The sequence below is a fragment of the Delphinus delphis genome, chromosome 12 (genome assembly GCF_949987515.2).
Source record: "Delphinus delphis chromosome 12, mDelDel1.2, whole genome shotgun sequence".
Lineage (NCBI taxonomy): Eukaryota > Metazoa > Chordata > Mammalia > Artiodactyla > Delphinidae > Delphinus > Delphinus delphis.
In genome coordinates, this window is record NC_082694.2 from 69,974,893 (window position 1) to 69,989,782 (window position 14,890).

Sequence of the window (14,890 nt, forward strand, 5' to 3'; positions counted from 1 at the left end):
AGGGCAGAGCATCAGAAGGGGCATGGCTAGTTAAAGGACATAATGGAGGCTAGTGAGGGTAGAGCCTCGTGAGGGAGGGAGAGGAGTCTAAACATTAGGAGGCTTTTATAAAAAGCTATTCTGAAGACTGTTGCAGAGTGTGTGGCAATATGAAAAAAATGCTTATGACATCTTAATGTAAAAGAAGAATACAAAATTGTATATATATTGTAATTATAAGTAGAGAAGTATAGGAAAAAGTGGAAAAGACTCTAAAACTATAAAATGATAAAGCAACATAAAAGATTACTATTATTTAAAAAACCCAACTCACAAGCCAATTATGAACTCAGGGCTTAATGTACTTTAAAATCTATGTAAGAAACATTGGTAACCAAGTATTTTTCATTATAATCCTAGGATACACATGCTACCTACCCAAGTAAAAGCTGATCTTTCGGATCCTGAGACACGTACACGAAATCCCTAGGTAAGAGAAGAGAGGAGTCAGCTCTAGTACTAAAATAAAGAAACCAGAGGTAATTTATTTCAACACTTACTTTACCTCAAATATGCCTTCGGTTTATAACCCATGGCCAGAGCTTTTTCCTCTGCCAAAATCAGCACTGCAGATGCACCATCGGTCTGAAATGTTGACCGGAACAAAAATGTTAAATTCTGCAGCCTCTCTGGTGGTCTTTATTCAGCCACCTTCTATGCCCTGTTCCTTAATCTACCAACCAGTGACACTTATACAGTGCCTCTATATAACAAAACCTTTTCATTTTATCCATCGTTAGGTCACGATTCAAACACACACACCAACCCACTTTTGGAAGATGAGGGTACAAGAGCCTATTCAGCAAGTACCGTAATTATCAAAATGGATGAGGAGAATAGGTAACTCTAGAAATATGTGTTCATGATAAACTAAAAGTTTTTTGCTTTTAGTGCAGAATATGAGGAATTTTATGAATTAAAACAATCTCCCAAAAAAATCTCTTATTTACTGATTTATTTTTACATTTTCTGGACTGTTTCCCAGCTGCTTCCTGCCTGTGGCTTCGAGGTGATTTTCTTCTATTTATAGACTATAACAATGGGAGAAGAAGAAATAGGTAGATAGCTGAGAACATAAGAACCATGGCCTTCCCTCTCTGGACCTACCCCACGTGCTTTCTTCCAACTGACAACTGAGAAGTTGGGGGACAAAGAAGTACCACTCACAAAAGCCCTTTACCATTGCTTCAAAAAAAGAGTTCAAAAAAAAAAAAAAAAAACCCCAAAATTCCAAAGGAAAGGAAACTACTCCCTAGAATTTGCAAAATCAAAATAATTTCTACCACATCAGACCATAGTTTTACAACTCAGTAACTGTGAAGAGGCTATGTAGCCACTACTGATAGGCGGGCATAAAGTCTGGAAACACAGGTGACTATACATAATGATATCACATCAATAACATATTCAATGTGCAGTTGTGCAAAATTGCAGTGAATGTGGTGCGTTAACAAAACCTCTGAAAATCCATGTATTTGTGATGCATTACCTCTGACGATTCGTGTTTCTGACTTTTGATGAATAAACCTGAACCTTTTGCACACCCCACGAGTAATCAAGGGGGCTCAGATCTGCCAGGAGTGTAACCCATACCATATGGCCCTATCATCCAACTTGGTTTTGGAAATAATCACCTAACCAGCCCTTCACCACTCAGGCTTTACAGAGCGGTACATCATCCTGTTGGAACCACTTCAGGCACCCTTGCCCGAGCTCAAGAGCAGGCATTAAATCATCATTTACCAAAGTCAAATATGTCAAACATTTGCCTATGTTTCTAGACTGTATACCTGGGTAGAGGAGTTACACTGTCAAAGAAACATTGACCAGATGAACTATATCCAGAAGACTACACCCAAGGTAGTAGGAGAAGGGAAACCACATCTCCCATGCAGAAGCAGAATCAGCAGGGACATTCAATTGAGGAGAAGAAAAAAACCCCAAGCAAGGACATGAAGCTACCTGCATATAAGTAAAATAACAACAACAGAAAATGAGGGTAGATTTATTCCACGATGCTTATAGGAAAGTAATTTGCGGGCCGGCATAAAACATAATTTTCTAACAATCAGAGGTAGGAGATGTATCTCGTCACTCTCTCTGCCTACTTTCCAAGTCTTATACGACTCCCTGTATTCATATCCTATGTTCCAACCAAGCTTTTCCCCAAAGAGGTCCTTGCTCTCGTAACTAACTCCTGATTTTGCATTTGCTGTTCCTTTTGCCTAGAATGCCATTTATACACTACCTGAATTGGCTTGTACTCTTCCTTCAAGATTCTCTGAGCAAGGGTCACCTCCTCTAAGAAGCCTCTTTGACTCACCCATCTATGTATCTTCCCCAAGAGTCTATGCTTATAGCCTTCACAGCACTTTCTCACTACATTACAATAAACTGTTCATTTTATCTCCAGTGCCTAGCACAGGCAGTCAAAGTTTTTTGACTGCTGAAGTGCCTGAAGAGAACAGCTGTTTTGTAACAGAATGGTGACTGGGTCACGAGACTACTGTGGCTTTAAAAACTGTAATTCTATTTTAATATTATCTTTGTAATGAGGAAGTGTATTTTTAAGTCTCTATTCATAATACACACAAATAACTCTATTTCAGGCTTTTCTATTGAGAGTACACAAATATAAAAGATCACTAGTAAACACATATAGCACACATAGTTACCAGAAAAGAAGAATTTGCAGCTGTCACTGTGCCATAGGGCTTGATGAATGCAGGTTTTAGTTTGGCCATTTGCTCCAAGGAGGAAGGACGAATGCCATTATCTTGAGTAACTGTATCTTTTCCTATAAAAATATGAAATTTTTAACTCTAAGGCACAAGCTTTATATATCTTCTCCAGAGAAATACACTTTAAAAATTACAAGAACAAATAAAATGTAAACCACAATATTCACTAAAAAGAAAGCCTTTTATAGTTATCAAGGTATTACCAAATTTGAAAATAAATTCTTAAGACTTTTGGGGAATAATCTAAATGATTTAACATTAGAAAGGAAACCCTATTTTCTTAAGATATTCATTCACATTTGGCTCTTCTATACAGAAGAGATATGAATGAAGAATTTTAAAAACAGGCATGCACATAAGAACTAAAACATATCTGCAAGATCTAAAGGAGACATAAAAATTTCTCTTTTTAGAAGTTTTACCAGGGACTTCCCTGGTGGTCAAGTGGTAAAGAATCCACCTTCTAATGCAGGGGACACGCATTCCAGCCCTGGTCAGGGAACTAAGATCCTACGTGCCTTGGGACAACGAAGCCTGAGTACCACAACTACTTAGCTCACGCACCTCAACGAGAGAGCCTGTGTGCCGCAAACTACGGGGCCCACGCACTCTGGAAGCTGCGCACCACAACTACAGAGCCCACACACCCTGGATCCCATGCACCACAACTAGAGAGAAAAAACCCGCACGCCACAACTAGAGATAAGCCTGCGCGCCGCAACGAGGAGCCCACATGCCTCAACAAAGATCCCGTGTGCTGCAACTAAGACCTGACACAGCCAAAAATGAATACATAAATAAATAATAAAATAAAATCTTAAAAAAAAATGTTTACCTACTGTTACAACAAGGATTGAAACTTGAGTCCATGTTTAAGAATAAAGGCTGAGTGTTTTGGAAAGAGAACCATCATATTTACTGGAAAGTCACTCGGGGTCTTTGGAGTTTTAGAAGAAATCCAGAACTCCCTAACAAGTATCAAGGGCATTAAGAGATTCTCCCCTACAAAGTGAAGCAAACTGTTTTACCCGGTACTTTGAAGGGCACGACATCAGAAAGGAGTCCTTCATCCTGTGCCTTTTTGGCCAGGCTGTGTGAGCGCAATGCATACTCATCCTGTTCCAGCCGAGAAATAGCAAAGGCGGCAGCCAGTCGGTCTGCAGAGTGGCCCATGGTCTCATTGGTGGAGAACTCGGCCACTGCTGGAAGCTGGGAAACGAGATATTCAGGACCAGACACACTGTTATCAGGTGCTATACCACACCTAGGGTTATTTGGGAAAGTTAAAGTCTACTATCAATCAAGACCAAGACAAGGGAAGTTCCTTCTGAGCAGGGCATCTCTAAAAAGGGCTTACAAATTCAAATCTTCGAACCACTATTTTTTCTTTCTTTCCATCTTGACCAAATAATTAACCCTTCCCTGTAACTAACAGAATCTGCAACTGCTAGAGCATAACTGAACCCATGCTGTCTCCCCTAAGTCTAAATCTCTGCAATGGGATGCTTCGGCAACACAAGTCTTTATGTAAGCGTTCACAATTCTCACCTCGGGTGACAGGAAATTCAATCTGAATTTAGAGATTAAAGACAGTCGCTGACCCAGCGTCTTGGCCTTATTGAGATCCAGCATCATCTTCCTCATTTTCCTTGAGTGGCGAATAGGGACGTCAGACATTAACTCTACACCGCCTGCCACGACCACGTCACACTGGCCGGAAGCAATCAAGTTGACAGCTACAGGGCACAGGGCACAGGTACATGAGCATCTCTTGTATAGATAAACAGGTCATTGGTAATTTAAGCTGCTTTTCCTTTTTTTAAATTTAGGCTTCTTGATTTAAAAATTGTATGATAGTTACTAGCATTGTACAACATGTGTAATTAAGGTTTTTAACTCTTCAGAGGGATTAGGGTAAGTTTTTGAAATGACTAAAAATACATTCAACGCACTGGAGAAAAACAAGTTTCATTCAGGCTGTATGGACATCAACTTCCAGAAGTATCCACTGGACCAACTCTCAAACAAATCGTATTCTAAACCAGAACTTTTGGCATATTTTATATGCTCCCAGCTTTAGTTTCCATAATGACTTTTTTCCTATAAAGAGAATTTCAATTTCTACTAGAAGCTAGAGAAATTCTGGCTTTTAGATAGCAGACAGCCCCTTTCCCTCTTTATGGCCACTGGCAAGTATTGTGTCACTTTACCCAGAAGCGGTCCCATGCTGCGTGGAGTGGAGAATGCCCCCATCTCTGCCTCTGGCTTTATCCCCTGCCACCCCTTAGGTGGCAACCTGGACTTGATGTCACTAAGAGAGCACATGATGACCGTATCTTTCACGTTTCCTGTCTTTTCACAATAAGGGTTGATGCTACAAAATGTCCCACAGATTTGCTACGTTTTTTAGGAAAATTTCTAACTAATTATAAAAATGCCTAGATGTGGGGAAAAAGTAGAGGAGAAGAGTTGTATCACCTAAAGCAGTGACTTATCACTGTGACAATGGTAGAGGGAGGAAGGCCACAATCTTCGTGGGGGAGTATCATATTAGAATCACCTAACTAAAATCTAGCAGGTTATAAACTTCTCATGCCTCAAATCTGGAAATATCCCTCCAACAAACAATCCCTGAGATAGCCAGCCACACTACTGATGGAGAAACTACAAGAATGGTTGTGGTCCTCAGGTACGGAGGGCAGGAAAAAGGGTTGAGAACTACTGTCAAAAACCAAAAACTTTTGGGCTTCCCTGGTGGCACAGTGGTTGAGAGTCCGCCTGCCGACGCAGGGGACACGGGTTCGTGCCCCGGTCGGGGAAGATCCCACATGCCGCGGAGCGGCTGGGCCCGTGAGCCATGGCCGCTGAGCCTGCACGTCCAGAGCCTGTGCTCCACAACGGGAGAGGCCACAACAGTGAGAGGCCCGCGTACCGCAAAAAAAACAAAAATGAAAACAAAAACAAAAAATTTAAACATTACCTTATTTTTTGAAACACACAGATCATTTATTTCTGTTAAGAGTAGTTTTTAAAGATCATATAAAAGACAAAAAGAACCAACATGTACCTTCTGCGGTCAAAAAAACATACCTGTGGTCATGGCTTGGTTGGAAGAGATGCAAGCCATGGTGACAGTGTGAGCAGGAGTCCTGTCAGAGAAGCCAGCTCCAAGGGCAGCCTTCAGGAAACAGTGAATGAAAGCATCACTTAGGAAGGCAGTGCTACATGTAAATGGCGCTTTAAGCGATACTTCACTGTATGGTACATCAGGAAAGGATTTGAGGTCAATAATCCATAGAGTAATATTTAAAATAAAACTAAGCACATCACAGAAATGGTTTACTAATTTTTTGTCTAGCCATTAACTGACAAGCACTCTGCCAAGTTCCTTGTAGCCATTTTCTGGTGTGGTATACAAGCCTACAACAGTCTTGCAGTTCACCTAATTTCTTAGCAATGCTTTTCTCAGAGCTTTAAGGACATTAATATGTAATTTGATTTTAACTTGTTTAAATTTGCAAGTAAACCTAAAGTAAACCTGCTAGACACAATTGAGGGAATGATGACCTATATCATGGTGTGGGGCTCTCATGATCTATGTTCCTGCAGTTATAAGGCTTAGTAGTAAAGCAAAGTCATCAAACATGAAACTCATTTCTGAAGAACTGACTCATCATGAACAGATTCCCACACAGGTCCCTGCCTGCTTACACGCGTCTCTACTTTCACTGACTGCCTGATATTTCAGACAGCACACCGTGATCCAACGCAAAGAGGAACTGGAAAACACGCCAAACACGCAAGAGTTCAAGTTGATGAAAGAAATTTTGGAAAACTGCCTGAGCCTCAAGTGAACCTCTGATAAATAAGGGTTAGACCAGTTAACAACTGGAAATGAGAAAACTGGTCAGGATGATGACACAAGAGGTGCTTCAAAAGAGAGTAATTTGAGGGGCCTTGAGAAAAACTGAGGCCCTCCTTTAATCTAAAAATGGACATGAGGACATCTATTATTTTATTATACTATTTATTGAGTAAATTATGCTGCCAAAAAAACAATGAATGCCTGATTCCATTTTTGTTTATGTAAGTAACTAATGCATAGGTGCAAAAATAAAATACTTACTTTTACAATATTAAATTTTCACTTTAAAAACAAAGCTCTCAACAGCTCATCTCCCCCACCATCATTTACTATGAAATTCTGGTTCCTATTAAGGGAATTAATTTTTAGTGGCCTTTTTCTCAAACTATTTATCCTCAGAATACAAGATTTTCTATAATTTGGTAAGGTTAACATGTTTCCAAAGCTGAGATTAAAGGGTTCTGCTTCTTAACTGATTTTTGTCTTCATACTTATACTACCTATACTAGTTACTGCATTTACCACCATTCACCATAATCCATAGGGACAGAAATGTGTTACAGTAGTGTACATGCAACATGACCTTACTCTGGTCTTTCCAGTGAGGCCTGATACTAAGTGCCCAACACTCTGTTGAAAACTACCCGCTGGCAACTGCACCTCAGCCTCTCAATGTAAACCAACCCAGAAGGAAGAGAGAGGCAAGTCTCCAAGGGAAAGGGGAGGAGAGCTTCCCAGTAGGGCAAGTGTAAAGGGCACTGAGGTTGTAATGGCCTGATCCTCACGTGGTCCTTTCTAGCCTGTGTCACACCCTTGGCCCCAGATGACTCTCAAGATTGAAGGAACTTTAAATAGAAGTGGTTGATGGTGAACCTTGTCTACATGTTTCTATTTAAAGTCTGAATAGCTCTCAAGGCAAGCTTAGGCTCTAGATAGTACAATGAGGGGAAAGGAGGAAAATGCCTCTTAGTTAAGTTGGAGAGCAGGGAAGTATGCTGAGGCCTTTCAGTGAAGTCAGGTTCATGGGAACTCAGCAGCAGAAGCCTTTCAGGATTTCATTATTACACTATTAATACAGACAACAGGTGCTTAAAGTTTTCTAGCTGGTAGTCACAGTAGCCTTTAGGTTACAAAACAACTATAGAGAGACATACTTATAATATATCCCCTCAATTTAGCCTTTAGTATTAGTACAGGGCTGGGAGAGGGAATCTACCACATGTCAATCAATAGCTGAGATTTGCATATGGACATAAAATTTCCAGAAAAAAATTTAGAAAAAAAAGCATTATGGCTTTAGTGTTGGGATAGAACAGAAATATAGAGAAAACTGAAACAGATTTAATATTTACTTTTTAAGCACTCTTACAAGAGTCACTTTGTTTTTTTCAGAATATAAAAGTTGAAAATGTTGATATACTCATGAAGTTGTCATATTTGATACATTTAGAAGTGTGAAGATCCAGGAAAAACAAAAAAATCAGGACAGGGAAAAAAAACCCTCTTCCTGTTCTTTTTTTTTTTCGCGGTACGTGGGCCTCTCACTGTTGTGGCCTCTCCCGTTGTGGAGCACAGGCTCCGGACACGCAGGCTCAGTGGCCATGGCTCATGGGCCCAGCCGCTCCACGGCATGTGGGATCTTCCCGGACCGGGGCAAGAACCCACGTCCCCTGCATCGGCAGGCAGACTCTCAACTACTGCGCCACCAGGGAAGCCCCTCTCTTCCTGTTCTTAATTCTTTCCTGCCTCCCTTACAATATACAGTAGCTGATTATGGTGGACTTCGGTAACACCAGGCCTTGAGCAGTCTTAACATATACTAATGAGTAAAAAGGGGGGACAAAACAAATACTTTCAGTCCTGCTCGTTTCCCCTTCTCTTGGCTGACAGTGGTGAAAGTTACTGACCTTCCAACTATACTGAACACAATAATATGGCAAGCACAAACCAGAAATAAAGAAAATGCTTAGCACACTGAAATGTGCTTTGGAGCCAACTTTACCCAAATAGCCACTTTTGAATTGAAACAAAGCCCAGAAAATGTTTTTGGACTATTCATTATGAAATGCCTGTAGAACGTGCTGCAGAAGTTCCAAGGCCTGTCATATCTCAGCCGCCCAATAAACACTACATGGCGCTTTGCCAACTAGGGTAAAAGTAAACACCTGTGAAATAGTTAAAAAAAGAAACTGCCCTATGTGTCATCTAGTCAAAGGGAAAAAATGAATAAGCAAGGCTGCCTCCAACAAAAACCGTGTTATGAAATAAGTTCTTTATAAAATGTTGAAATTTTAAGTTAGAGGCCACAATATCTAGCATTACTAAAAGTCACATCAACCATACTTTGCCATAATCTCTATTTTCCTAAGAGAAAACAAACTAAAATATCACAAACCAGCTTAAATAATTGATTTGGTATACAGTATAAATATGTTCTAGTATAGTGTACATCATTTGATTTATACTATAATTCTTTGAAATATAAAATAATTCAAGTAGTAAAATCACATTTAAGTCAAATATAACTTTAATGAATTTTAAAAACTTTTAAAGAGTAAATTCTATTAATTAAAACTCAAATTGATTCTCCTATCAATCTTTAAACAATACAAAGTTTGTTTTACTCACCTCTCTAGCCACATTGCTTGTTTTCACTTCCTGTATAACTGTGCCGAAGATGATATAATCAACAACATCCTTTGGGACACTGGTCCGATGCAACAAACCCCTGCCAGCAGAAGTCCAAAGCAAAGAAACATTTCACACATTCAAGATAGTGCCATAGATCATCACATAAAGCACTACAGTTAACTTTGGTTAAAAGGTTAACTTTGGATTTAAGAGTAGAGACTGGATCTTTTCCTTAATTTGACAAGCATGTGGCGCCTTATCAAAGAAATTAAAGTCTAATTTAAAAAGTCAACCTCTGATGCTCAATTTAAATAGGAAGAATCATAAATAATTTGGAATATAATCTATAAAAGTTTTAAATCACTATGTTGTACCCCTGAAACTAACATAAGATTATAAATCAACTATACCCCAATAAAAAAATTTAAAAAAAATAATTTGAAATAGGATAAAACAGATACATAAACCAAAGTTTTCAGTCAAAAATCAAAGAGGGAGCTTCCCTGGTGGTGCAGTGGTTAGGACTCTGAGCTCCCAATGCAGTGGGCCCGGGTTCGATCCCTGGTTAGGACACTAGATCCCACATGTGTGCTGCAACCAAGAGTTCGCATGCAACAACTAAGGAGCCCGCCTGCTGCAACTAAGACCTGGTGCAACCAAATAAATATTTTTAAAAAAAGAAGAAAAGAGAAACAAATAGAAAATTAAAGAGTAAAATCCCAGTTATGTTAAATTTGAAATATCAATATAAACACAATTTAAATAACATATTTTTCTAGTTCTGATCACTGATAGAGACTAGAAGCAATAACACTCCAGTAGGAATGAGCACATCTTGAACTCAGACTTGGTTTCTAAATGCCATTTACTAGCAAAGGTATTAACTTTTCTTTTTAAATTAATTAATTAATTATTTTTGGTTGCATTAGGTCTCTGTTGCTGTGTGCGGGCTTTCTCTAGTTGCGGCGAGCAGGGGCTACTATTTGTTGCGGTGCGGAGGCTTCTCACTGAGGTGGCTTCTCTTGTTGCAGAGCACGGGCTCTAGGCATGCGGGCTTCAGTAGTTGTGGCTCGCGGGCTCTAGAGCGCAGGCTCAGTAGCTGTGGCACACGAGCCTTGTTGCTCTGCAGCATGCGGGATCTTCCTGGACCAGGGCTCGAACTCGTGTCTCCTGCATTGGCAGGCGGATTCTTAACCACTGTGCCACCACGGAAGCCCTAAAGGTATTAACTTTTTAAAAAATGACTGAGGCCAGGTCTAAGGCAAGAAAAGTACAAAGTGAACCTCTCTGATCTTTTTGTGCCAAAAATAAGAAAGCACTCAAAGATTAATGGGACCATAGCAAAAACAGGAACAAGGGTGTACACATTTGACAAAATTCATAAAACTATATACTTAAAAATATGTGCATTTTATTGTATGCAAATTACACTCAAAAAACAATATTATACTAAAAAACAAAAGGGCCATAGAAGCCAACTTGAAGGAACTCCCACAGATAAACTATGGGATAATCTGAGCTTCAAAAAGAACAGTGACCAAGCTTGGCTTTAACACAATTAATAAATAAAAATTTATAAGTCCACATCACTTAAAAAAAAAAAGGAAAGCTGTTCTTTACAGAAAAATACCAACCAATAAATATAGGAGGAATAAAAGAATGATCAAAGTCATAATTTTGTAATCTCTAATGTAATAACTGTAATAATGTAATAACTGTAATGTAATACAGTTAACTGTATAACTGTATACATAACTGTATAACTGTATACATAACTGTAACTGTAATGTAATAACTGTAATAATCCAGGCAAAAATTGTCAATGAATGCTAAGATCATTTGGTCAAAGGTTGTTGGGGAACAAGATGTTTACATGGTGTTAAGATATCACTTTACAGGTGACTTACTAATTGCAAAGGAAAAAAATACACCTTTATAATCAAGAGATCTAGTGGTCTGATCACCATGACCGAGTGATTAGATTTAACATTACACATCATGCGCCTCTTAACATGATGCAATACCCATGCACTTGACCTATGAAGCATTCTTACCAAAAAATGTTTAACCTGAATCTAATCAAGCTTAGAGATCTAACTTCCAGTTTACAGGAAATTCAGAGGAAAGTTAAATATTACTACGAAGAAACATCCAGAATGTGGGACATTCTACAGGCCAGCTGGCCTGGTCTTTTCAAAAAGTCACTCTCATGGCGCGTGGAGTGCAGGGACATCCTAAATTAAAAGAGACCAAAGAGACATGTTCATTTGTAATATGAACTTTGACCAGGTCCTGGTTTGGAAAAAAAAAAAAAATTAAAAGAAAGGGCATTCTTGGAACAAGTGTGGGGGATTTGACTATGAACTGGTTACTAGAAGTTATCATACAATCATTATCATCTTAGCTATGGTAATGGTATTGTGGATAACAGAGAAGGTCCTCATTCTTAGGAGTACTAGCTGAAGAATTTAAGGCTGAAGTATCAAGATGCCTGAAACAATGTCAAATGCTTCAAACCATATAGCTATAGAAAACATGGCAAAATAATAACACTTATTAATGCTAAGTGAGGGGTATTTAGGTGTTCACTTTCAATTTTATTGTACAGTTGACATCTTTTAAGACAGAAAGTTGAGGAAAAACCTGTAAATCTCCAGCCTGGGACCATAATCAGAAACAGCACCATTATCAGGAATGGGAAAGTAAGCTGGCTTCAGGGAAAAGATAATTTTTATTTTTTACATGCTGAGCTTGAGATACCTAAGAAAACAGGTCAAATTTAGAGATTTGGAAGTCCTCTACATAAAAAAATAAAGATTAAGTAGATAAGATTTTTAGGGAAAAGCATGCATACAGAGAAATGCAAAGTTCTAAGGACTAAAACTTACAAAATACCTTTAAAAACGAGATAGAAGAAAGGATCCAGTTTTTTAAGAAGTAGAAAAGAAACAGTCAGAAAATGGAAGGAAAACCGTAATGGCGTAACATGAAGTCAAAGGAAGACAGTTTCAAGTACAGCTGACAGTGTCAAACGCTACAGAAGACAAAGTCATTGAGGTCTGAGAAAACATTGGTGCGTTTAGTGATTACACAGAAGCTTCCAAAGTATAGTTACTGTAGAGCAATGGGAATGGAAGCAATTATGGGATTAAGGAGAATAAATGGATAGTAAGAAAAGAAAAGCAACTGCTGCTTTCATTCATTCTTAGAGGTTGGCAGGAAGAGAACAAACAGAACAAGATGGGCAAAAAGGTGCAAAGAAGGGTTTTTTCAAACTATGAAAGACCTGTAGCTGCTTAAAGACACAAAGGCAAAGCATCAATGAAAGATAATGCCTTACATGTTGACTCTCATCATATTATTCTTCCATCTCAATCTCATGCAACCACATCTAATTTTACATTTTTATTTGGTTTGCACAGGAACCTTCAGGTCTCATTCTAGGCTTTTTTCTAGATAAATAACCACATCCCCATCCCACCAGGGATACCAAAATCTGAGGATGCTCATGTCCGTTAAATAAAATGGCAGAGTACTGTTGGTCCTCTGTATACACAGGTTCTGCATCTGTATTTGCATTATTTGTTCAGCTATCCTCGTACAGTATGAAGTTTCTAAGATAATCATCAAATATATGTATTGTATTTAGCCTGATCAATGTAGGACTAGCCTGATCAATCTAGCCCTACATTGTTTACAACCAGCAGCTAGCTACAGTACTCATTAAGGAATACTGTCATGCCAAGAAATAGTCACGCCTACAGAATAAAGGTCGCTGACATTCACCAGCTGCTTGAATTTGTGTAGCACATGTGGCTAAAATGAAGAATCAATGAATCCGGTAAAATCTACTGTTTTTTCTCACCACATAAAAGTTAACATATCTTAGATATGGAAATTCCATTAAACATGCTATTTCAAGTGTAAAAACTGGAGAGAAGTACTTTTAATGAAGTAAGAACTAAAATGAAACTGCATTTACTTACGAAAGCGCTGCTCTAGCCAAATCATGTGGCATCAGGTCTTTATATCTGGGGAAAGAAAATAATTTAAACCAAAAGCCTAGAGCTTTAATAAAAAATGTTTTTCATTCTGTTTGAAATACCTAAAGAAATAATCTAACATATGATGCTATAAATGCACTTAACATCATTCCAAATGAAGAAATAGTGTGACTTTGCTATTTGTCAGCCTTAAAAATCTGGCAAGCCTTGACTCCTTTTGAGCTGGCTAAGAAGCGAACAAGAATCTTGCCTACTGTCGTATTGTTCAGCATGACACATGTTAAATATTTAACATTTAATATTTTATTTAATAAAATATTTTTATTTAAACCCCACCTTTTAAGTTCTCCTTTATTTTATTTATCTTTATTTTTTTTGCAGTACGCGGGCCTCTCACTGTTGTGGCCTCTCCCGTTGCGGAGCACAGGCTCCGGACGCACAGGCTCAGCGGCCATGGCTCACGGGCCCAGCCGCTCCGCGGCATGTGGGATCTTCCTGGACTGGGGCATGAACCCATGTCCCCTGCATCGGCAGGCAGACTCTCAACCACTGCCCTTTATTTTTAAGTCAAAGATTTAACCATTGGATTAAATAAGAATATTCATTCTTTAAATTCCTAAAAATTAAAACCTAAAAAATCCAAAAATGTTTTTATTTTTACTCTGAATCACAGAAGAATCATCAGTAGTTTTAAAAATCTTTCATAGGTAAAACCAGTTCCCTCAAATTTAGAGCAGAATAACTTGGGAAAAAGTTGTGTGTCAATTTTAAAATGTCTGAATCTATGAGTTCAATAATTATTTAGCATTTTACAATCTTTATTCTCATGCTCCTATACCCCTCTCTAGCAGGATGCGTGATAGACTCCCAAATGTCACTGCTGCAGTGTACTCCTAGGAGTGCTTCCAAAGTGCTTTCTACCTGTAAGAAAAACTTGGTTTTTCAAATATCACTCAAGTTGAAAGCAAAGCTTCTTCAAATCAAACAGAAAAAGATCTTTTTCTACCTAGAAAATGATCTTCTATTATAGAAGACTCATTTGTCACCTCAATCATAAGATTAATAATATGACTTAACTATTTGTCTTCTTTATAAATTCTTCCTTCTATATTATTTTTTGGTCACTTTTGTTCTGTACATGAATATTACCTTAAAATTTTTATTCTTTCTTCTCTATTAATTATATTTTCTTACGTTACTCAATGCTCTTCTCTGTGTCACTAAATTACTCATGAAGTTTATCTTCTTTCTCAATTAGGATCCTAAATTAAACTAGAACACAATAATAAAACACAACAAAAGGAATAAGCCCTATGCTAATGTGAATATCTCAAACTTCACGCAAATACCAATTATCAAAGCAAATGTTTAAATAATGTAAGTATAGTTGAGCGTGTTTGTATTTTTTTTAACAGCTAGTAAAACAGTCGGAATCAAACTTCTACACAGTATACAAACAGCCCTTACAAAAAAATGGTCTTCCTAGCCAAGAACTTTTCTCTTGATGGAACTTTCTTTTCCTACCCTGTTACTGCTGAGTACAAGGAGGATCCCCTCTCATCACTTCTCTGCTGCTAAAGCTACAGATTCTTACTCTTACTGCTGTTGTG

The 14,890-nt window shown here is 38.3% G+C and overlaps 1 protein-coding gene across 2 annotated transcripts in view; it reads right to left on the reverse strand.

The window, feature by feature from the left end:
- Positions 1-14,890, reverse strand: part of HADHB (hydroxyacyl-CoA dehydrogenase trifunctional multienzyme complex subunit beta) — a 36,108-nt gene that overhangs the window by 5,172 nt on the left and 16,046 nt on the right. For both annotated transcript variants that reach the window (XM_060026973.1, XM_060026972.1), the window contains exons 5-12: positions 13,263-13,307; positions 9,274-9,373; positions 5,871-5,958; positions 4,329-4,516; positions 3,809-3,989; positions 2,715-2,836; positions 545-624; positions 418-465 (exon numbers count right to left, since the gene is read on the reverse strand). In XM_060026973.1, the coding sequence (XP_059882956.1) occupies positions 418-465; positions 545-624; positions 2,715-2,836; positions 3,809-3,989; positions 4,329-4,516; positions 5,871-5,958; positions 9,274-9,373; positions 13,263-13,307 (852 nt within the window). The remainder of the gene's footprint in view (positions 1-417; positions 466-544; positions 625-2,714; positions 2,837-3,808; positions 3,990-4,328; positions 4,517-5,870; positions 5,959-9,273; positions 9,374-13,262; positions 13,308-14,890) is intronic.